Here is a 24,507-nt window from a genome sequence, read left to right on the forward strand (position 1 = left end):
AATGCAATTTAGACAAGTCCAATGGATTCATAGACCCAGAAAACATGGGGTTAGACACCAAGATTACATGGCTAGGTCAAATAATGAAGGAGTTAGGATATTTTAGGATATTTTATTTTATCTTGGACGCCATCTTGAAAATTACACCTTTCTAGTGGTCAAACTTTGGTAAACTTTTAGTATGTTATTAAGGACACCCGATACTACAAAAAACAGCTGAGAAACCTTAGGGTTAGGTGTTTTTTTATCATATATGCAGCCGACTATAAAGAATATGAGTCAAACCTATGGAGAACATACAGTAAGTGAGTGTGAAAGGATGAATCACACTTCTGTTTCTGCCCCTGCTCACTGAAAAAAAAAAGAAACATGTATTGCTAATTAGAGTTTAACGATTTCCTTTCACTTAAATACAAAGCTGTTTACAACCTAATAACATTAGTTGATTCAGTAGAATAGAGCAAGATTGGTCTCAACTGAAACTACAAATCATCATAAAATACTATCTTACAAACGTGGGAATATAGTGAATAAATATACTTTGGTTAAGGCAACAGAAAATAAATAAATATATAAATTGCTGGCATTTTATGTTTCTGCAAACCGCAGACACACATGACATTTCTGACATTGAGATGTCTACAATTTCTGTAGGAGCTGACTTTCATGTAGGGATGCCGATGGCATGATAGCTGATGCTTGCCAAGCCTAAGTCTAACCAGACCAACCACCATGTGTCCCAACATTGAAAATGAAACCTAAAGAAGTGTCAAACTACAAAGAAAAGAAATCCTTAGTTCGCACAAACTTATATTGCCAACGTTTATTCAGGCAGTCGGTTTGCCCATAGCTACCTCTTGTGCTCTCGACCCATAAAGCTACGGCTGCAGTGGAGTTAAAAAAAATGAAATAAAATAAAATAAAATAATCAAACAGAGAAAAATTAAGATTGTAATTAAGCAACTATTATATGTATTTGTGCTGTTCAAAATCAAAAAGAAAAACATTAATGAGTTGCTGAAGATGCTGTTTACTCAGGAGATTCTTAAGTAGTAATTTGTGCTTTTCAGCAGCCTTCAGAACTACTCTGATCTGCACTTAGTTCATGTAAATTAGTAACCATAACCAAAGAGTGTTTTGCTGTTGTTAATCTCCAACAAAACTTTCTTGTTAGGCAACAGCATTAAACACTCTGCCAAAGATTCAAGATTCAAGACTCAAACATGAATTCATCACTGTCATGACTCTGGGTTTATGTCTCTGTATTCTTGTGTTGTGTGTCTTGTGTCTCATGTTTTGATTTTCCATGCCCTCTTGTGTCATGTGTTCTTTAAGTTCTCCTGTGTATTTTCCTAGTTGCAGTCTGTCTCCCTCTGTCTGTCAGTGTTTTGTCCTCCATGCTCCTCCCTCTCGTTACCTCACCTGGGCTCCTCTCTCCTCACCTGTTCCTTGTCTGGTCATTAGTCTGTGTATTTAGTCTGTGAATCCCCTGCACTCCTTGTCCGTTCATTGTCTCTGCCAGTGTCTGTTCATGTCCATGTTCCTGCCTTGCCTCCTCTCGTGTCTCATGGTATGTGTTGGATTTTGAGTTTTGCAATCTGCATTTTTGATTTTGTACTTTGTCCTTTTGTTTGCACTTTGTTTAGCTCTCTTGGTTGCTACTTTGCTTTTGTCTCGTTTTTGGTCTTGCTCCTTTTTGGTTTTTGTACTTCAGCTTTAGTTTTATTAAAGCTCGCCTTTTGTTCCCCTCATTGCTGCCTCTTGTCCTCTGATTATCTGCGTTTGGGTCCAACTCCTATATTTCCATAGTTCTTCCCTTTAACCCCCCGCCCTGACAGAATGAACGGACCTAGTAAAATGGACCCAGCAGACTACAGAAAACAGCTCCTTGACATTGAGGAAAAATTGTGGGGGGATCTTGATGTCAAGACTGATGAAAGGGAAATGCTACAGATAATAGCTGAATTTAACAGGACAATGTTTGATAGGCCTTGGTTGTGGGCAGTTCCATGCGCCGTGGAGTTAATTGCTGAAGTTGCTGACCTGAGGAGAACCTTGCTGGTCAAACTAAGCAGCAGCAACTCCCAGCAAGCTCCCAGTGTTTCAGCCCAAACCCACGCCACAGCCACAGCCACAGCCAAGCTACCAGCTCATGCCTCAGCTCCAGCCTCAGCTGAAATGTCCCCTTTTTGTGGAACCCGCCTGGCCTACAAAATGCCTCCACCAAGAAAGCGACATTCTCGGCATCGTCCTGGCTCCTTGAAGTCTGGCAATGGAGCCCCAACTCCATTGTCAACTGCACAGCCAGCGCTTGCCGGGTTTGCACCGCTAAAGGTGTGGCTGACATCCACACCTGCCAGTGGCCTTCAGTCGGCGGCCCGGTCGACACCTGCCAGTGGCCTTCAGTCGGCGGCCCGGTCGACACCTGCCAGTGGCCTTCAGTCGGCGGCCCGGTCGACACCTGCCAGTGGCCTTCAGTCGGCGGCCCGGTCGACACCTGCCAGTGGCCTTCAGTCGGCGGCCCGGTCGACACCTGCCAGTGGCCTTCAGTCGGCGGACCTGATGACGCCTGTTCCGGCCTGTGGCCTTCAGTCGGCGGACCTGATGGCGCCTGTTCCTGCCTGTGGCCTTCAGTCGGCGGACCTGATGGCGCCTGTCCCTGCTCCTCGGTCGGAGACCCGGCCGAGGCCTGTCCCTGCTCCTCGGTCGGAGGTCCGGCCGAGGCCCATGTCAAGTCCTGTCCCTGCTCCTCGGTCGGAGGTCCGGCCGAGGCCCATGTCAAGTCCTGTCCCTGCTCCTCGGTCGGAGGACCGGCCGAGGCCCATGTCAAGTCCTGTCCCTGCTCCTCGGTCGGAGGACCGGCCGAGGCCCATGCCAAGTCCTGTCCCTGCTCCTCGGTCGGAGGACCGGCCGAGGCCCATGCCAAGTCCTGCCCCAGCGCCTCGGTCGGAGGACCGGCCGAGGCCCGTCCCTGCTCCTCGGTCGGAGGACCGGCCGAGGCCCATGCGAAGTCCCGTCCCAGCGCCTCGGTCGGAGGACCGGCCGAGGCCCATGCCAAGTCCCGTCCCAGCGCCTCGGTCGGAGGACCGGCCGAGGCCTGTCCCAGCACCTCGGTCGGAGGACCGGCCGAGGCCTGCTCCTGCTCCGAGTCCAGTGCAAAGTCCTCGGTCGGAGGCCCGGCCGAGGCCCGTTCCTGCACCTCGGTCGGAGGACCGGCCGAGGCCTGTCCCTGCTCCTCGGTCAGAGGCCCGGCCGAGTCCCATGCCAAGTCCAAACCCTGCACCTCGGTTGGAGGCCCGGCCGAGGCCCGTTCCTGCACCTCGGTTGGAGGCCCGGCCGAGGCCCGTTCCTGCACCTCGGTTGGAGGCCCGGCCGAGGCCCGTTCCTGCACCTCGGTTGGAGGCCCGGCCGAGGCCCGTTCCTGCACCTCGGTTGGAGGCCCGGCCGAGGCCCGTTCCTGCACCTCGGTTGGAGGCCCGGCCGAGGCCCGTTCCTGCACCTCGGTCGGAGGCCCGGCCGAGTCCCACGCCAAGCCCTGTGCCTGCTCCTCGGTCGGAGGTCCGGCCGAGTCCCACGCTCAGTCCAGCGCCTGCTCCTCGGTCGGAGGTCCGGCCGAGTCCCACGCCCAGTCCAGCGCCTGCTCCTCGGTCGGAGGTCCGGCCGAGTCCCACGCCCAGTCCAGCGCCTGCTCCTTGGTCGGAGGTCCGGCCGAGTCCCACGCCCAGTCCAGCGCCTGCTCCTCGGTCGGAGGTCCTGCCGAGTCCCACGCCAAGTCCCACGCCCAGTCCAGCGCCTGCTCCTTGGTCGGAGGTCCGGCCGAGTCCCACGCCCAGTCCAGCGCCTGCTCCTCGGTCGGAGGTCCTGCCGAGTCCCACGCCAAGTCCCACGCCAAGTCCAGCGCCTGCTCCTCGGTCGGAGGTCCGGCTGAGCCCCAGGCCAAGTCCTGTGTCTCCTCCTCGGTCGGAGGACCGGCCGGGGCCAGTGCCAAGTCCAGTGCCAAGTCCAGTGCCAGCTCCTCGGTCGGAGGCCCGGCCGAGGTCGCCCGCTGCCACCCACCGTTCATCAGTTTCCAGGCCACCAGCTCCCTGCAAACCCCTGTTGGTGGCCCGGCCAAGACCCAGGAGGTTTCCCCAGCCAGCGGTCCGGCCTCAAGAACGCCTTCGCCGCCGGCCTCCAGTGGGTCCCAGCCCACGCCTTCGCCGCCGGCCTCCAGTGGGTCCCAGCCCACGCCTTCGCCGCCGGCCTCCAGTGGGTCCCAGCCCACGCCTTCGCCTTCGCCGCCGGCCTCCAGTGGGTCCCAGCCCACGCCTTCGCCTTCGCCGCCGGCCTCCAGTGGGTCCCAGTCCACGCCTTCGCCTTCGTCGCCGGCCTCCAGTGGGTCCCAGCCCACGCCTTCGCCTTCGCCGCCGGCCTCCAGTGGGTCCCAGCCCACGCCTTCGTCTTCGCCTTCGCCGCCGGCCTCCAGAACGCCTTCGTCTTCGCCTTCGCCGCCGGCCTCCAGAACGCCTTCGTCTTCGCCTTCGCAGCCGGCCTCCAGAACGCCTTCGCCTTCGCCACAGACCTCCAGAGCGCCTTCGCCTTCGCCACAGACCTCCAGAGCGCCTTCGCCACAGACCTCCAGACCACCTTCGCCTTCGCCACAGACCTCCAGACCACCTTCGCCTTCGCCACAGACCTCCAGACCACCTTCGCCACAGACCTCCAGACCACCTTCGCCTTCGCCACAGACCTCCAGACCACCTTCGCCTTCGCCACAGACCTCCAGACCACCTTCGTCTTCGCCACAGACCTCCTGAGGATCTCAACCTTCGCCCCCGCCGTCACCCTTCTGTGGGCCTCAACCTTGGCCCTCCTTCTCCTCCCATCATCGTTTGGACTTTGGCACCCCTCCCGAACCCCCTCCACCCTCCCGGCTTCTTTAGGTCTCTGTGTAATGGGTTCCTTTGGGGCATCTGGAAGCTGCCCCTTGAGGGTGGGGTACTGTCATGACTCTGGGTTTATGTCTCTGTATTCTTGTGTTGTGTGTCTTGTGTCTCATGTTTTGATTTTCCATGCCCTCTTGTGTCATGTGTTCTTTAAGTTCTCCTGTGTATTTTCCTAGTTGCAGTCTGTCTCCCTCTGTCTGTCAGTGTTTTGTCCTCCATGCTCCTCCCTCTCGTTACCTCACCTGGGCTCCTCTCTCCTCACCTGTTCCTTGTCTGGTCATTAGTCTGTGTATTTAGTCTGTGAATCCCCTGCACTCCTTGTCCGTTCATTGTCTCTGCCAGTGTCTGTTCATGTCCATGTTCCTGCCTTGCCTCCTCTCGTGTCTCATGGTATGTGTTGGATTTTGAGTTTTGCAATCTGCATTTTTGATTTTGTACTTTGTCCTTTTGTTTGCACTTTGTTTAGCTCTCTTGGTTGCTACTTTGCTTTTGTCTCGTTTTTGGTCTTGCTCCTTTTTGGTTTTTGTACTTCAGCTTTAGTTTTATTAAAGCTCGCCTTTTGTTCCCCTCATTGCTGCCTCTTGTCCTCTGATTATCTGCGTTTGGGTCCAACTCCTATATTTCCATAGTTCTTCCCTTTAACCCCCCGCCCTGACAATCACATGCAATTGTACAGGTACAACAGCAGTAAAATGCAATTGCAACTACATTTTAGACTGCAAGAAATAGTGCAAAAAGAAAATAGATTTAAATGAAAACAAATTGAAAAATAAAACAAAATAACAGACTTAGATTTAAATAGAAAAAATATATATATACGCATATTATAAACAAGAATTACATATAAATGAAAGTATTTACAGAAAAAGAAGAAGACTGTGTGCAAGTAGCAGGGTGCGTATACATTATGGTATATAGTGTGTGCTGAATGTGTGTTATGTTTATTTGTGATAATTTATTGTCCAAAATTGTCAGTCATAATCCCGGTCACACTGGACTGGCACTGCCTAGTGTAAATGTCCTCGAGGCAGGGTAATGCAGATCTCGTGATGTGCTCAGCACATCGGATCACTCTCTGAAGAGATTTCTGGTCCTGGGCGCTGCAGTTGCCATACTATGGCAGTGATGCTCCTAGAGATGACAGACTGGATAGCAGCAGAGAAGAAGGTTTGCTGCAGCCCTGTGGTGATCTTAAATTTCCTCAGACATCTGAGGTGATACAGGCGCTGCATAGCCTCATTTACCATTGAGGTGATGTGGGTTGTCCATGTCCTCAGAGATAAGAACTTTGATGTACCTTTAGCTGCTCACCACCCGGGTCCCATAGATCTTAAGTAGTGTGTAATGGGACCTCTGCTTCTCCCTCCTGAAATCTATGACCATTTCCTTGGTCTTGGTGATGTTCAGGTCCAGGTTGTTGGTCTTGCACCATGATGCCAGCAACTCCAACTCTTTCAAACAGGCTGTCTCCATGTTGTTGGAGATCATGCCAATCACCACTGTATCATCCGCAAATGTCATGATGGTGTTGGTGTTGTGTGTGGCTGTACAATCATGGGTGTGCAGGGAGTAGAGCAGGGGGCTCAGGACGCAGCCTTGGGGGGCACCGGTATTGAGGGTGCGGGTGCTGGAGGTGCAATTTCCAATCTTCACCACATGTGGTCTTCCGGTCAGAAAGTTCAAGACCCAGGAGCAGAGTGTCCCAGATCCCTGAGCTTGTCGATCAGTCTGAGGGGAAATATGGTGTTAAATGCCGAGCCGAAATAAATGGACAGCAAACGTGCAAAGCCCTCTTGCCGATGTCCAGATGGGAGAAGGTGGAATAGATGTGATCTTGCATCATCAGTACTCCTGTTGGGACTGAAGGGGGTCCAATGATCTGGGAGTGACGTGCTGATTAAGTCTTTAATAAGTCTCTCAAAACACTTTATCACTACAGATGTGAGAGCTACAGGGCAATAGTTATTTAAGCAGGCTGGGTTTGTCTTCTTGGGTACATGGACAATAGTTGACAACTTGAAACGTGGGAACGATTGGGTGGGCCAGAGACAGGTTGAAGATGGAGGTGAACACTGGCGCTAGCTGATCAGCACATGATTTTAGCACCTTCACAGGGATGCCATCTGGGCCAGCTGCTTTTCTGCAGTTCACTCCTCTCAGAGCTCTTCTGACATCATGCTCTGAGAGGGAGAGGGGGCAGTCCTCCCTGGTAGAGTCATGATAGAGTCACGTGATGCTAGTGGCGCTAACACTGCTATTGAAGCAAGCATAGAAAGAGTTGAAATCCTCCACCAGTGAAGGATCCGCGACTGCCGGGGTGTTCGTACTTCCTCTGCAGTCCGTGATACTCTGAAGTTCTTGTCACTTGCTTCTGCTGTTGCAGTCACACAGCTGAGCCTCCACTTTGTCCCTGTATCGTTTCTTAGCCACTTTCACTCAGCTCACCGCCTAAGCTCGTATGACAACACTTTGTAGGCTGACATGTTACCAGACCCAAAATTGTCGTAGTCACCGGTTCATGCGTTCAAAGCTTTATAGACATTCCAATCAACCCATGGTTTCTGATTGGGAAAAAACTTTCACAGTTACCATGGGACAGATATCATATATCAGTGTGGAACTGAAGCATGTCACCACTTCCGTAAACATGTCGCCATCATCAGAGCTCGACCGAAACAGTCAGTGTTACTTGCCTCTGACTGGGTGGACCAGCGTCTGACCTCTCACATTGTGGGAGCAACTTGCCCATGCTTCTGTTTGTATATCGGCGTTATAAAGATAGCTGCATGGTTGGCCTTCCCAAAAGCCGGGAGAGATGATGCTTTATAACTGTCCTTAAATGGTGTGTTCTTTCCCCTGGTTGGACATGAGATGTGTTGAAATAGGTTAGGAAAAACCCAAGTGACGTTTGCCTTTTGAAAATCCCCAGCGACAATGAGTGCAGCATCTGGGTATTTGGTAGTGTGTTTGATGATAGTGTCATGAAGAGTGGAAAGAGCAGTGTCCATATCCGCATGTGGTGGAATATAAACTCCAATAGTAAGAACAGAAAGGAACAGGTAGAAAGGGCAACAGAGTAGCGTTAGATGTTCCAGGTTAGGCGAGCAGGAACGAGACAGCCCAGAGACGTTTCTAGGGTCACACCAGTTGTTGATGGTCATCAAACACACACCGCCACCTTAAGATTTATCCAATTCCTGTCCAATCGAAACACGGAGAGAGTATCAGCTGGTTGGATGGCATGGTCTGGCACCGCAGGGGAGAGCCAAGTCTTGGTGAGACAAAATATGTTGCCGTCCCATATGTCCTTCTGGAAACTTATCCATGCCCTCATCTCATCAAGCTTATTGTCCAGAGATTGAACATTAGCCAGCAGGACACTGGGCAGGGGTGGACAGTGTGCACTTACTCGTAGTCTGTTTCATGCTCCAGCACGTTTTCCGCAGTGTTTCTTCCTCCTGTAATTCCACGGAGACCTGTCTCCATTGGAGGATCTCCTTCGGCCTAGAATCGAATCGTTGACCTCTGAATCGGAATCGAATCGAATCGTGAGGTGCCAAGAGATTCCCACCCCTAGTAGCTAGCTTGAAAAAAAATTATTCCCTGAGGAAAACATCGCCTGACAAAAACCCCTCCGTGAAACAGCAAGGCGAGCTGTTCAACACTGAAGTGTGGTGATGCGACTCTGACTGTGACCAGGAAAATCCGAGGGAGAATGTCTGCATCCTGAGCACCGTGCACACAGCTGTGGGCACCTTTAGTGGGGCGAAGACAAAACCAGAGTCTGTGATGTACTACAACAACACAGAGTACGTCATGGACGTCCCGGACCAGATGGCGAGGACGTACTCCGTCAACGGCGGTACGGAAGATAGCCATTGGCGGTCTTCTATAACATACTCGACCTGGCTGGGATAGTAATTGTATCAGTAATCGTGATTCATTATATATTGTTGTTATTTTTATGAAATTGATATTCATAAAAGAGTAATGTATGGTCTTTCAAAAATTTCCATTGAATAATATAAGCATTTACGTAAAAGATTTTTAAAGCTTGTATCATGAGGTGCCCCCCCCCCACTGGCTGTCAATGGTTGGTGCCCCTGGGCACTTGCCCAATCCAGTCTATGGATAATCCGGCCTTGCCTCCACTATGTTGTAGAACTGCGGAAGAATGCAAAACATGCTATAAATTATTCTCAAGTCTAGGGAAGAAAAACTGAGTGTGTGGTCAGCATTGCATTCTACTGATTACATTGAGTTATATCCTATGTACAAAAGGAATGTCTGGCCTGATGGTTTACACTAATGAAAGGACTTGGGTCACAAAACACAGTAGGAATCATTCTTTCGGGACCATAAATAAGTAAATGAAGGAAATTTGCTCATTAGCCTATGAGGTACATTGGATAAAGAGCCTCTCGTCTTCAGTCATATAGGTTAACACTTAGATGCTCAGGTACAGTGAGAAGCCAGAAGACACCAGTGAGTTCTTTTAACCTACTTTATTAGAGAAGTAGACAACATAGCTTACTTAGTCAATGATGGTATGTATGTAATGGAAGTTACATGGCAATTCCAACCTAAACCATGATGTTTTCCAAGACCTAACCAAGTAGTTTTACCACCTAATAGTTTTCTTGCATAAACCTAAGCAAATTGCGACAGTATGCCGGAGGTCCGGTACTTCGGTGTCACTAGCAACTTACAATGTTGGTGTTGTTTAGGGAATAGATGCTGTTTTTGGGAGCTGACAAATTACCCATTCAGTTATTTAGGTATGACGATGAGTAATAAATGAAAATATTAAGGACATATTTTGAACTGTTGACGAGAGAGCATGGAATAAACCGAATGTTTAGGAATTACTTAGTTAGAACCAGAAACCAGTATTAAATTTAGTCAGAAATAACTATGATAAAAACATATTTGTTGTACCGTTTATGAGAAAGGAAGATTAATGGTAAAAAAAAACAACAACAAAAAAACAAAAACAAACAACCTATGATGAATGTATTAACATTTTTATCAATAATTAAAAAAACAAATGACAATGAAATGATATATGAATGAATAGAAAAAACCTTGCATTTGAGGAACTTCATGTCTCTCTCAGTTATATTCAGCTAAATGGGTAGCTTATCTATTCTTGAAAGGAAACAGACTCATTCATGGACTAAATCAGGCTGGGACAAACCAAGATAATGGAAGGCCATGCTCAGTATCATGAAACGTTGATGTGAGTGGAACATTATCACAGGACTGTAGATGTAAATACATTTATTATCGAAACACTGAACATGTAAAATGGTATTGATATGGTATTACAGTATTTAAGTAATTTCTTTCACCTTCAAAAGGGTCAAACAGTGATCATCCTACTACAACTTCCAACTCCATCAGCCCAACTTCAAATGATCGTTCTAAGCAACTAGGCCTGTGCAAATCTGGAAAACTTTTATTGCTCCAAGGCCAAATTCAATCATATGTATGTTCATTCCGGTTGCCTTAATGCACCGGGGCATCAGCTGGCCGCCTGGGCTGACAAACTTTGCAGTCAGGTCTTGTGGGAGATACCGAGGATCACTTTTGATCCACCACAAGCCCCTAAAGCCATCCATCTATCAAAGGTGAGGGGGAGCAGGGTTACGGCTATGTGAGAGCCCCAGCCTCAGCCTGAATTCATCAATCTTTATGCACACGCACACGCACAGAATCATTATTTATTTAATTCAGTCTTTTAACACCCCAGAGTGCTTGCAATGGCTGGGCTCACACTGAATGGCCTCTGGCTTGAGGTGAGTTGCTCAGCAGCTGGGAGATACTGGAACAGAAGTTTGGACTACAGCAAGTACCGGGACATTTCTGCTCCACTCCACTGCTCTTCCTGAATAACGGTGACAACTGTGTCATGTGACGCTGTATATTTTTTACACAGCCTGCTTATCAGGCCCTCAGTCAAGAACTGGAAATAAAACCAATAAGAAAAAGGAAACTAAAAAATAGCTAGAATTCAGCACACTGAAAGTGAAAAATTTCAGAGAAAAACAACAACAACAAAAAACAACTAAAGATGACTGAGTTACAGTTGTCTTTTATCTTGCATAAGGAAAATCAAAATGACAGCTTCACACGCACTTCACACTATTTACATTTTCATCCCACTCTAAACTAAAAGCCAATAGACAATCCTGAATTGTGCTGTCGGTGACTGCAAAAAAGATCTGACTATGAATTTCAATATACTTTCTCAGATATGGATTTTAAACAGCTAAATAAACATAAGCCACCAACCACTGCTTACGGTTTGATCATGAAGACTGCTGAGATGAGCACAGAATAAAGAATGCCTTTGAATGAGGCTGCCACACTGGAAAATGGCTTGTTTTACATATAGCCTCCTAATCAGTTTGGTGTTGCACAATAACTCAGACTTTGCGGAAGTGTAGCCACATGCTTCACAAACAAAGGGGCATGCACACAATTCCACATCCATCACACAGTGAACAGATGCACAGCAGATATCTGAGTTTCTGATCTGAACTGTCTTCATAAAAAAATAGGCCTTTAAGGCTTTTGTGGCATGTGGTTGAAAGTGACTTGTGTAACTTTTAGACTTTGTTTCAAACCTGTCAAAAAAGCCAAAAACTGAACAAATGGGGTGCATAACACCAACATACATAAAATATAACATCAGCTAAAATATGAGCAATGTTGTGGGCTTTAACAGTCAAGGAGACATACAGATTATATAGGATGATAGTATATTGCATGCTATTTTAATGTACTGATTATGGCAACCATACCACCAGAATAAATGTTGGCAATGTATGTTTTTCAAAATCAGTGATATATTGAAAATGTACATTACTTGATGTTGTAACTTTAAGTTTCCTATAAGTTTTTAGCTTGTGACAACAAAGTGTTTATATTTTGGTTAGGTTTGGGCACAAAAACATATTGGTAAGGGTTAGAAAAGATCATGTTTCAGTTAAAAATACAAAAATCATACCAGCTTCACTGCTCTAATCTGTTGACTAAACTAGACTAAACATGGAATCTGAAATGACAAGCTAGACATTATGCCACACACACATGCTGCTCACTGAACCAGTGTGGCCAGCATGCTACTGCCTCTCCTTGAGCTAGGAAAAAGGTTGGTGACCCCTGACTTACAGTATTTGCAAGCCACTGCCCTATGTTTGTTAGCCTCTCAATGGTGATTGACATCAGTACAACCACCGTGACTGACAGAAAATGTACAGATTTTTTTCCATATATCTGTCTTTTACTCACTGAAGAGGACAAGATGCAATAGTGCAGTAGACTACACACTGTACAGTGCCAGAAATGGTTAAATTTCCATCTCTTACTTACAGCAGTGTTAGGGGTCTGTGCCTTGCTCAAGGACACCTCAGCAATGCCCAGGATGTGAACCAGCATTCTCCAACTGTCGGTCTACATCGTTCTTTTTTGGTACGGGTGGGACTTGAACAGGCGAACTTCAAGTCCCCAAGCCAAGTGCCTATGGACTGAGTCAAATATCTGTATTTCTTAAAAAATAGAACCTTAAGTTGAAACAAAATGTCTCAAATGACATTGTACAAATGTTCATTTGAGCCCTGTAGGGATGTTACTTGGATGTCAACAGTGAACAGTAAAAAGACATCCCAAAAACTCTCATTCTGGCTTCTCAGTAAATGTCTTTTGAACAAACTACAAAGATACTGCAATTATTATATATTTTTTTAGACTGTTTTGCTCATTGAGACAGAGCTGAAAAACATTCTGAGACACTCACTCATTAATGTTTTATTGGTTCCTAGAAAGTGTCTGTCACTTGTTGAACACTGATAGTTTACAATGTACACCATGAATAACATACATATCAACGCTAATCTGGTGGACCAAGCACTACATACAGAGACTGCAGGGTTATTTACTGAAAATGCTGCGCAGATGACAGACAACAAGAGTTGATAAGAAGATACTCCAGTGTCTACAATAACTCCCTCGACAGTGTCACAGTCTGTGTCCCCAGACTTTTGGCTCTTTGCAACATCCTTCTCCTCTTAAAACAAAGGAAAGACAACAAAGCAGTCCCACAACACTGGTGACAGCATTCAGTCTCTTCTACACAGCCTGCAAAATTATGTATGCACAAGCATGTACAATAACATTTTGCAAATAGGAGCCAATCAATGCCTGCTTCTCTGCTTATCTCTTTACAGACAGGTCAGTCAACTTGTGTCAACATTTCAATTGCCCAATTAAACACAAAGGACAGTGCCGATAAGATTACCAAAGCTCTGGCTTTGGCTTTAGAGTGTAATTTATTACAAATCCAAGCATCTTGCCTGATTAAGTGACGTGAGGACACTGGAGATCAGCTCGCACTTGATTTACTTAAGCGTTCCAAAAAGAATAATTCAACAAATGCCATTGAGCATGTACAATGCAACTCACCCCATTTTGGACATACTAGCTGTGGCGCGCTGGTATATGCATAATGCTCCACACTGTGTTAATGTTCCCTGCATTAATCCTGTCATTCAAAGTATCTCCACAACATTTACATCCATCCTATTATCCTAAATAATTAGCCCAATAACAACAGGGTCAGTTTATTTTCCTGCTTACAATTACGTTGTAATGGTGATCTGGAAACAGGTAATGATGGCTAATAAGTGAAGCGAGAAATCCACCAGGGGTCAAACAAAGTCAAAGATGGGGCAATAAACACAGAGGGGTGAAGGAAAGAGAGAACGGCAATGAGGAGGACGGTTAGGGCAATCAAGTCAGAAGCAGAGGAAATCTCTTACCTGAAGGGGAGATGAGTTTCCAGCTGATGGAAGGCTCTGGTTTACCACTGGCTTGGCACAACAGGGTGATGTTGGAGCCTTCATTAACTACAATATCTCTTGACAGGTTGATGATTTTCGGTGGTACTGTGAAAACAAATAAAACGTGGATAATTTAATTAAGAGTTAAAAGGGGGTAAAGGGGGGCTTTAGTTTTACACATCAGGCTCAGTCCTTGTTGTACAAAGTACTACTCTTCATGTGAAAAAAAATGTTATGAAACAGGAGCCATCACACTTTTGTCATCCTTTGCTGGACCTGAACGTGAGCAGAAGATTCAACACTGGGACAAAGCCAACAGAACCTACACTGAAGTTGGGGGGGCACCAGAGATCGCGGGGGGGCGCACAGCTTTGTCTGTTCTGAGGTTGTGAGGTTAAAGTTATATTTGTGCAACCCTCTGAAGTCGATTGACGCGCCGGAACGTCAAAATCACGTAACCTATTTAAGATGACGTAGCAGCAAGACGGAGCCTCAGTGAGTCTCAAGCTGTGTACCAGTTTTTAAATTGTGTTAACAGGCCAAGTAAAACCGGACTTATGATAAATAATGTACGGCACGCTTTTTCGTTAACATTACCGTCACGTTTGCTGCGTGTTTGGTGCGCGTTTGGTGCAGGAAGAGACGGTCAACACGGACTTTCTCACGAAAGTGTCGGCAAGCAGGAAAAGTTTGCGAGTGAAAAAACATGTTCCTATTGGTGGAAAAAGGCACCACACCAGCCAATCACAAAATTACATGGAAAGACACGTGATTTGGTTGCTGGGGGACAGGAGGAAGTTGTGGAGCGACCGACAGTGACGGTGAGAGAGTTGAGAGATGTGTGTCAAAATTAAAAAATAACTGTACAGTCACACATGTGAAGTTGTGCTGAAAATAATGACACCAAACAAGGCAAGGTAAATAGTTTTTAAGGTGAAATATAATGGTAAAATCAAAAATAGTCAAAATGGCCAATTATACCCTGGACTGCATACAATCCCAGTAACACAACCAATCAAAACTCTCTATAATCCAAATTGAAACATATTTCTTGGTCCACATTTAAATTCATTAAGCTATTTATTACCAACACCCCTATGAGGTAGGCCTATTCTGCTCTCTGGTAGGCCTATTCTGGTTGTGTGTGTGTGTGTGTGTTCGTGTGTGATACACCTGATGACACAAAAAGGAAGAAATGTATCTATATACATTGTAAAACTAGGAGAATTTAGCTGTTGTTTATTTTTGCAAATAAAAGTTTGTAATTAACCACTTTATTCTTTTAGTGTATGCGGGTTGGGGGGGCCTGGCTTGTCTTGGACACAGGCAAGGGGGGCTTCATGGAAAAAAGGTTGGGAACCACTGCATTAGAGGGCTGGTACTGAGTAGAATAATACTGTACAGTGGATGGTTGAAAGATGCAGTTACAAATATGACATACATCTCTGGAATAGAGGAGTATGTTATTAACCAAGCAAACATCTTAAAAAGCATTTCACTAAAATAATGCTCACTTCAAGGAAACAAAAGTATTTTATAAACTTTATACAACAATTTTAAATGAGCAATTTTAAAGCAGAGGAAATTACTTCAGAACAAGCAAAAGGTAGATCTATAAATCAGAGCACTTGTTTCAGGAAAAATGTTACTAACTCTACTAAGAATGCGTCATTAATGTGAAGAAAGGTGACACTCAGGACTGTGATGCTCTCACAATAGACCGAAGAACTGGTCCTTTTGTAATGAAACACTCCAGAGAGATGGAATTTACATCTTTGGGAAGATAGAAAACAACATAAATGGAAGTCGACAGTTGCTCAGATTACCAAAGCCACCATCTCTCCCACTAAAGTCACATTAAAACAGACAAAAACCTCAGATTGCACTCAATGACAATGTTTTATGTACGTCAAATTCTCATCAACAAAATAATCTCTGCATGCCAACTCAAAATCTTAAGGTTACGCAAATGTATTATAGTTGATAAATTATTACAATGATAATATGGAAGACCATTTCGTCCGAAAGTTAAAGAAAAGGATAAGTTGAAAACTCAGCAAATGTAAGCATAAAGCACACAGCCCCTGAAGAACATGGCTGCAACAGCAGCAACAGCCTCCTTCACTGGCTATCAGTGAAGTATATCATAGCATTTAACAGAGTTATTTATGTATGTATGTATGAATGTGTAAAAAAAGCTAATGTACCTTGTTGAATGTAGCATACTAGCTGCTAACACATCGCTCAGCTAGCCAGTGAGAGCTACAGGGCAGTCGTTGCAATCAGGCAATGTGTGTTTACTGATTTTGTACAACCAGCTTGGTGGGAATTTTTGATGGACATTTTCAAAATACTGCTTGCTCTTGCTGGTATTTACAATCTTACCAACACCAGATTTAAAGCACTGAGCACTGGACTATTATTTGTTTATTCACCCCAAACAGTCACTGTACAAACTGTTCAGAAGTTATTTGAAACCATGTTTGCCTGTGTGTTTGTGTTCAGCTCAGTCCTTGATTGGTCTAAAGCTCAGCATAAACTAATTGTTTTCTATTATATCAGTATTTCCTTTTCCCCTCTTGTCTCAGTTGCTGCAGGTTTAGACAACTCCAGGATTAGACACATTTTTCATTCAGGCTGAAACATTTTTAACTTGCATAGCAATGTATTTGCATCACTTCATGCCTTCTCGGGTGAAGTCGTCACTAATTGTGGCTTCCCATTGACTTTCCAGAAATCGTCCCACCTTTAAAATTCAATTTTGGTTTTGCCTGAGGACACAGTTAGGGTACTGAGATGTGTTGTACAGGGATCACCTCATGGCAAGTGTGATGAGGAGGGGAAGAATAGTAGTAAGACACACGTGTCGGATGCAGATATAGGTATACAGGCTTAAATTGATAATTCAATAAATCAATAAATGCATCTACATTTATAGGCACATTTACTGTAAATAATAGCTCTGTTTGTGTTTTTTGTGTTAATAATGACATTCAAACACTACTCATAAAAACACAACTAGATGTCTCTAGTTTCCTCAAGACATATGAATAACGTTCAGTACATCGGAAGGCATAGCTGATGGCTGCATATGACTGTAATGATTTATTCTGAGTGCCTCACTTTTATTCCGTCTTCTGAATAAATATTTATTTTCCTTTTTATTCCTGACAGATCTGTCAAGATTTTTTTTTTGTCATTTCCATTTCAAAGTAATAAGGACATATCTCTATTTTGACATTTGAGGATCATCAATTAAAAGAGTATGAATGCAGTGTCACCTGTGCTTTAACTTGTGTTAGTCACATCAGACTTGTTTGTAAAACAACATCACTATGAATAATTTATTGGACGTCAGCTTAATCCCCATTTACCCTTCATGAATGACAAAAGTGTTCAGCAAGTGTGTGAGTGTCTCTTCTGTTCAGCTGTGGTGCAAGAGGCCAAGGCTGAACCTCTGTTTGTAGAATAAAAACAAATGGTTGAGTTACAGATTTATTCAACATAACCTGTCACTGTGAAACATTCCTGAACTCTTTTGTATTGTGATTGCATTATAATGCACATGCTTATAGTGGAATCATATTCATAATCCTTGTTTGCTCTTTCACATTGTGAAATTGTGGTTTAATTCAAATGTGTCTGAACCACACAGTAAAATCATACAAATGACATAGCAGATTGTAAGACTTATTGTGGAAAAGTATATCATATTGCTCATTACCTACAGTGGGACGACTGTACTTAAATCAACAGACTTTTATCACAAAACAAAATACATATACAGTAAATGCATTTTTTCTGATGATTGCGTGCAGTAGTTCCCATGAAATGGCAGCCAAATTAAGCAGCAGTTAGCATTGCTATAGCATCAAAGCTAGCAGTATAAATCAACTAGCAAAAACTATAAATCTCATGGCCTCGATCTGGACATGTTCATTAAGAGGCTGCTGTTTAGCAGTAGTTAGCAGTTGGCATCAAGTAAAGCTATCTGTCCAAAGTTGCATGTGTGCATATATGTATGTAAGTGCAAAAAAAATAAATAAAAACATTATCTGTTCTACATCATCCAATCATGCTGTTCTAAATTGAAATTTCAGATGCACAGAACCATCTGAGAAGTTGTCCTTGGAAACCGTTGGGAAAAGGGCAGGTAATCAAAATAATACTTGGCAGGCAACAAACTAAATGTACTTCATCAGATTAACTGTAGAAGAGCATGACCACCAGCGCTCTGCTGGTGGTCATGCTCTTCTACAGTTGGTAATTCAAACTCTTACAAAAGCCTGAGCAGAGTGAAAACATCTTTTCAATCTAGAAAAACCTTTAGTCTTGTTCTTCACTCTTTTTTTCAATGAAACATGCTCTTCAGTTCTGATATAAATGATAGCAGCATCTTTACTGAAAAAAAAAAATGAAACTTTCTTCCTCCAAAACAAAATTTGTTTCTCTTTTGAGGTTAAAAAGCAGCTTGTCACTGCGTCTTTTTTTCTAATCTATTTTAGATTATGGAGACCTGATGTACATGAATGCTTCCGCTAAATGTCTAAGTAAGATTGACACTGTTTACCATGCTTCTCTGAGGTTTATTGCTAACTGTGGAGCCCTGACCCATCATTGTTGTATTCTCAGGTAGGATGGACTTCTTTGTCCACCAGGAAGCTGGGACACTGGTGCACTTTTATTTACAAGGCCATGCTTGGACTACTGCCCTTCTACATATGTTACCTAATCACATGGAGAACTGTTGATTCTTACGGTTTGCATTCCAGTGATCAGTTGTTGCTGTCTGTTCCATTTACCCGCACAGAACTGGGTAAAAGGGCTTTCGTCTACTCTGCTCCTTCTACATGGAATATGCTGCAAAAAGACTGAAAAATAACTGAACTGATTTCTTTGAATGCTTTTAAACTCAGGCTGAGAACACATGAGACGACCTCCTTTACTTGTAACTGTTTTTTACTATTTTAATTTACTTGTAACTGTTATCTATCATTTTAATTGCTAATTGATTTTTACAATTCTACTTGCTGTCTGTATGTTGTGAGTGTAACTTTGTATTTTGTGCTGCCTCTTGGCCAGGACTCCCTTGAAAAGAGGTTTTTAATCTCAATGGGACTTTCCTGGTTAAATGAAAAAAAATAAAAAATTCTAACATCCACTGAAAAAAGTTAAACTACTGTGTCATTCCTTTAAAGTGTATTTTTAAATTGGTCTAATGAAAAATTATGGGTTCATTTTTAAACCTGATGTTTTCAGTTTGCTTCAAAGCAAATGTCACTACCTTTGGATAAAATTAAAAGAATCACTTCTACTCAAATGGTATTTTCACTTCAAACCAAACGTTTTCCTGTCACGTGACCATGTGACGTCACGTCAGACCGCTCTTTTCGACGTTGAAGTCCGCCATTGTTGTTTCCTCGCATCAAGTGCGGACCGCAAGAGTGGCAGGGTTCTCCCCAGACGGTGGAATAACGGCGCTGCGCCGCTATACTGCTAGCTCAGCGCCACTATACTCATTTTCAATGTTAGCTGCTTTATAGCGGGTGTTTGTGGGCTGCGTAATGAACAACAAGTGTCAGACGAGGTCCGACGCCACAAAACCAAGCTTCTAACGAGACAGTGCAGTTTTATGAATTACGGGAGCTCATGAGGAGCGATCTCCACCCCGCTGACGGCAAGGAGCGCCGGAGAAGCGATCTCTCCCCCCCCCCCCGCTGACCATGCGCCACTACACTATACATTTCTGGGGAGAACCCCCACGGCCCACCAGGAAAAGATGGCCTGCCCAGTCATCCCGGACAGAGAGGAGAGACGGTGAGTGGGTAGTTTTGTCTGTGAATGCAAGATGTCTGTCATGACCCGCAGGTCGTGACTCGGACCTCCGGTTCAGTTTGTGTGTGTGAATGTAGTTTTTGTTCTTTTGTTCATTCTGGTGTGCTTGGTGGGAGTTTGTTTTTGTGTTGTCTCCTGTGTTCTGCTCTTCTCCTCCCTCTCCTCTGGAAGCCACTGATGGGCGTGGTCACAGAGGACACTGCCGACGCACCTGCAGCTTATCACCTGCAATCAGCTTGCCTATTTAGACTCAGACCAGCATTCCAGACCCCGCTGGATTGTTGTATCAGCTCTGTGAGAAACACCAGCCAACCTCGTAACCCTCGTGTAAATTTAGTGAGTTGATAATTCTCTTTTTGAACTGTCTTGCCTCAGACTACCAGCCCTGAGCCCGTATCCAGTCTGCCTGCCAGCGTCGCCGGCCCCGAGCCTGGAGCCAGAATACTACCATCTCTTACTGACGCCCCAGAAATGCCAGCCTCACCAACCTCCATCAGATCTGTGCATAATTCTCAATAAATCACCTTGTATTCTACCTTAACCTGTGTCTGCATCTGAGTCCCTGGTCCCCGGACCTGACAATGTCATGCCATGTGACCCTGAACATCATGCATCAGCGCCCACTCCTCACTGAGTCTCCTAGATAGGTTGTAGAATAAAACTGAGGCAAGGAGGAAGATAACTGACAAAAAAAGAAAATATATTGATTCTGGTATAATTAAAAAAAAATACTTTGTACTGAATCAGAAATTTAACTTGAGAAAAATTAAAAAAATTGTGTGTAACAGAATAACAGCAATTCAATTAGTTTATTCCAAAATAAAATTTATAATTGGATGTAATGGTAAATATTAGGTCTTCCGAAATTAAAAAAATAAGTTGTATAAAAGCAAAAAAAAAAAAACAGTTTATGGTCTTTGTAATGAATAATGTTTTTACTTTGAATGAAAGCACATTTTTTGCTTTGTCTTAAAATACAAAATTTATTTACATTAAATCAAAATTTACATTTTCAACCGAATCATAAATTTAATTTGTGAAAAACTAATACATTTAGGTGTAACAAATTACAGTAATTTTTTAAAGTTCATCCAAAGTATCACTTTTTTCAGTGTCCCTTGGAACCACCATTGTTGCTTTCAGACAAAAAGTTGCATGTCACGCTGCCATCACAGCTAAACTGAGTCATAGCTGGCAGTAGTTGCTCATACTGATTGGTCGAACCCACTGTGGTTCAGCCACAAGTGTATAGCTGATGTTGCAAATCTGACTGCCACTCAAGGTAAACTGAGCAATTGTAGAGAACACATTGGCCCTCATTTATCAAACGAACGTACGACAGAAAAACGTGCGTACGACCATTTCCACGCAAACTTCGGCATTTATCAATCTGAACGTGAGCGGGAGCTACGATCAAATCTCACGTCAGGTCTGAGATCGTGTACGCAAATTTGAGTCTGTGGATTTGCGGTGCAGCACAGCAAAATCTGGCTGAGTCTGAAAATAACAAACCTCAGCTGTCATTAAGCATAAGCAGTCACATATTTAGATCAGATCAAAACGGGTTCTTAAAACGAATAAAACAAAAACATTTTTTTTAAAAGCCCACATTCTTACTGAAAGGCTACCACTTTTTTGTAATATAAAATATGATAGGCTACGTGACAACTAATTAATGGAATACCTAATAACCCTGCTACAGAGCAGGAACGCAGACACAGTGCGCACACACGCACACGGGTCACAGTGGAGCTGCTTCGGGTTGCTGAAGGGCAGGTGGCTCTGTCTCGGACCAGCAGGGGGAACGCTGCTGTATACCCCGGAGAAAGTGTGCGATATCATTTTGGCCTGTCAAGTTTTGCACAACATTGTATTAGTGAATGGAGTGAGTGCCTTCGATGTGCCGGCGCAGCCAGATGAGCCAATGCCCATGGAACCGTGGCCAGCACAGCCTCCACTGGGGGCTATACGGAGGAGACAGGACCTCATTCATCACCTTTAAAACGTAAAGTATACCTTAAACTCTTGCAAATGCTCTGCAGTATTTAATCAGTAATGTGAATTATTGGTGGAATTGGCTAAAGGCATAGTAAACACAGAAAATGGACAACATTTAGTCATTTTTAGACTTTATTAAGGCTTTTTTAGAGTTTCATTAATTTCTTTTAATGTGTTATTTGTTGTCCATGTGCGCCGACAACTGAGGCCAATAAACTGCATATTTCTATTTGTCTGTCCAGGACCTCTGCCGTGATGATGTTTGGTCTGGGAGCAGCACCGGGGCCAGAGGGCACGCGCTCTGGGGAGGAGACCTGGCCGACATGATGCTGGTGCCTGGCTGTGAAGCATTTAAAAATACAATAAAAATGTATACCCATGTAACATGTGTAAGCCTAATTATGTGTAGGAAATGTGAACAGTCAGAGTTTGATAGATTTATCAAACGCGACTTACTATCTCGCACGCGCCAGTTACTATCACGCACGTGCGACTTACTGTATCTTGTGCGCGCGAGATAGTAACTGGCGCGTGCGAGATAATAACTCGCACTCGCGAGATAGTAAATAAGATGCAGTGGCACTCTGGCTCAAATGATTGAATGAAGTGAACGTTGTGGTGTTAACTCAACAATGATGGGACGCTGGAATCATGAACAAGTGCCGTTTACTTCAACAACTTATACTGTAACATTGTTCTCAGTAGCAGCGTCGTATCGTACATAGTCGCCATGTTGTTGCACTCTGACCTCTCTCCGTGCAGCGTGTTAACTATGACCTGTCTTATACAACAGCGCCCCCTTGTGATATAAAGAGCAATAGTATCTGTTTTATATAATAACAGAAGAAAGCAAACGTGTTTAGTGTACTGTGAAAGCCGGGAGAATGTGGTCTGTGTGAGAATGTCGTGGAAAATTGAGAGTAAATGTAGGTTTTCTGTCACAACTTTCACATGAATATGATACTATATGCACCTGCATCCATTGTTAATCGTTTGTCCTGATTGCCAGTTGTGACTGCTACAACGTTATTTCATAAATTAATTATAACCAAACTACTATTACCTTTACAACTCCTACATCATGGCTAGCATAATAGCCGTTGAAATAGCTATGAAAACACCTGGACATTCATCGTGGATCATCAAAATACCTGTTACATGTACCTCTTGCCGTTACACAATAATAATAAGACACTTTATTAACTTTAATTAATTAATTAATAAATTAAAATTCTGAGATGGTCTCGATCCATGATAATAAGCCTGCATTTAACCGACTGCACTATTTAATTACGTCAAAATGCGCTTGAATTAATATCTCGCACGTGCGAGATATTAAGTCGCGCGCACGAGATACAGTAACTCGCGCGTGGCAGATAGTAACTGGCGCGTGCGAGGTAGTAACTGGCGCGCGCGAGATAATAAGTCGCGCTCGCGAGATAAAAAAAAAAAACGTCCATGTCACCTCCAGGGCTCCGTACAGGATGCCGAGCTCCATCTCGAAAAAGTTTATTTTCTTGCCAGTGTTTCTTCTCTCCATGTTTGACCTCAGTGGGCGAGGCCTCCGAACCAGGAATATTTAAGGGCGTAACATGTTAATGACGATCGAATTCGTACACTGAGATTGGTCAGATACGAATGTTTTATAAATCACATGTGTGTCCTGTCGTACGACCAATTCTGCGCTCAGATCTGCGCCCGTTTTCACGCAAGATTGATAAATGAGGGCCAGTGTAACTGCCTCTCCTGTTGGATCTTTCTCACCTTACTGCCTTGGGCATTTGCAATGAAACCTACATTAATCAATCTGAGCAACTGCACACTAACTGATCACAGGCAAATGTATCAGGTGGGAGGTGAACATACCCGTAAATGTTTCCCCAAAAAAATGCTTATGTTGCTTCATGTCTGCACAATGTGTAGGAAGGCAATTGTTGGCTAACATATTAGGCATAACTTTCATAATCTGTGCATATGTGGGGACACTTTTTTCTGCCCTGTGGTGGATCATGTCATGGATCTGTCATGACACTAATTATAATATGGTTATTTTTGCATAACACTTAGCATCATATTGGTGTACATTAGTTCAATTCAGCTTGACTGATTTCTGCTAGTGCCTTGCATCATCACATTAAGGTACTAGATTTCTCCAGAGTTCATGGAACAAAAAGAAAAAAAACATCTCCATTAATCTGTAAGGCAAAACAGCCTACCACAACTAGGCTACTGTATATTAGCTGACAGTTAGACACTGAAATCTTTGATGGGAGTTATTACTTGTAAAGTAGTCACTCATCTTTCAGCTAGATGACCTGAGTTCAAAACCTTGTGCAACCAGACAACCTACCTTGCTGAGATGACTCATCCCTGAACTAAATCTCTATCAGCTCCGAGGCTGCTGCTCTGTAGTTGACACTAATCTCTAACCTCCCACAGAGTGGGTGAGCTAAAAAATAATTTTCTACATAGATTGATGACTATCACATATTAACAGCAGGAATGAAGCCCTTTCGTCCATATGGTTTAGACTTCATCCAAACAGCATAGTGTGGACACTTTTTGACGGCAAGATTACTAACTGTACTGTCACTGGGATGAATGGATTCATCAATGCACTGGACTGGACATCTCTCTCATGATCTCACAAAGCATGAATGGAATTTTGTAAATGGATGCAGGAAAATGATATCCTTCTATCAGTCATACAGAATTAGACAGTGATAACAATCATATCAATATTTATTTTAATGAAGCTGTCAATATATTTTTACATTAAAAGCTGCAATAACCTCAACCTACTAATGATTTTGTCTGACGTAGAATTAGAGCTGGTCCTGCAGTGTGTTACAAATGTGGAGATTTTGTTGATGTTATACTGCAATTTTGTTCTAGAAAGTGTACAG

General features: G+C 44.1%; 1 protein-coding gene across 4 annotated transcripts in view; it reads right to left on the reverse strand.

Annotated features, from left to right (window-relative positions):
* ntm (neurotrimin) overlaps positions 1 to 24,507 on the reverse strand; it is a 993,858-nt gene that overhangs the window by 13,506 nt on the left and 955,845 nt on the right. For all 4 annotated transcript variants that reach the window (XM_030437991.1, XM_030437993.1, XM_030437992.1 and 1 more), the window contains one exon: positions 13,748 to 13,873. In XM_030437991.1, the coding sequence (XP_030293851.1) occupies positions 13,748 to 13,873 (126 nt within the window). The remainder of the gene's footprint in view (positions 1 to 13,747; positions 13,874 to 24,507) is intronic.

Source organism: Sparus aurata, chromosome 13, assembly GCF_900880675.1.
Source record: "Sparus aurata chromosome 13, fSpaAur1.1, whole genome shotgun sequence".
In the NCBI taxonomy this organism is placed as follows: Eukaryota; Metazoa; Chordata; class Actinopteri; order Spariformes; family Sparidae; genus Sparus; species Sparus aurata.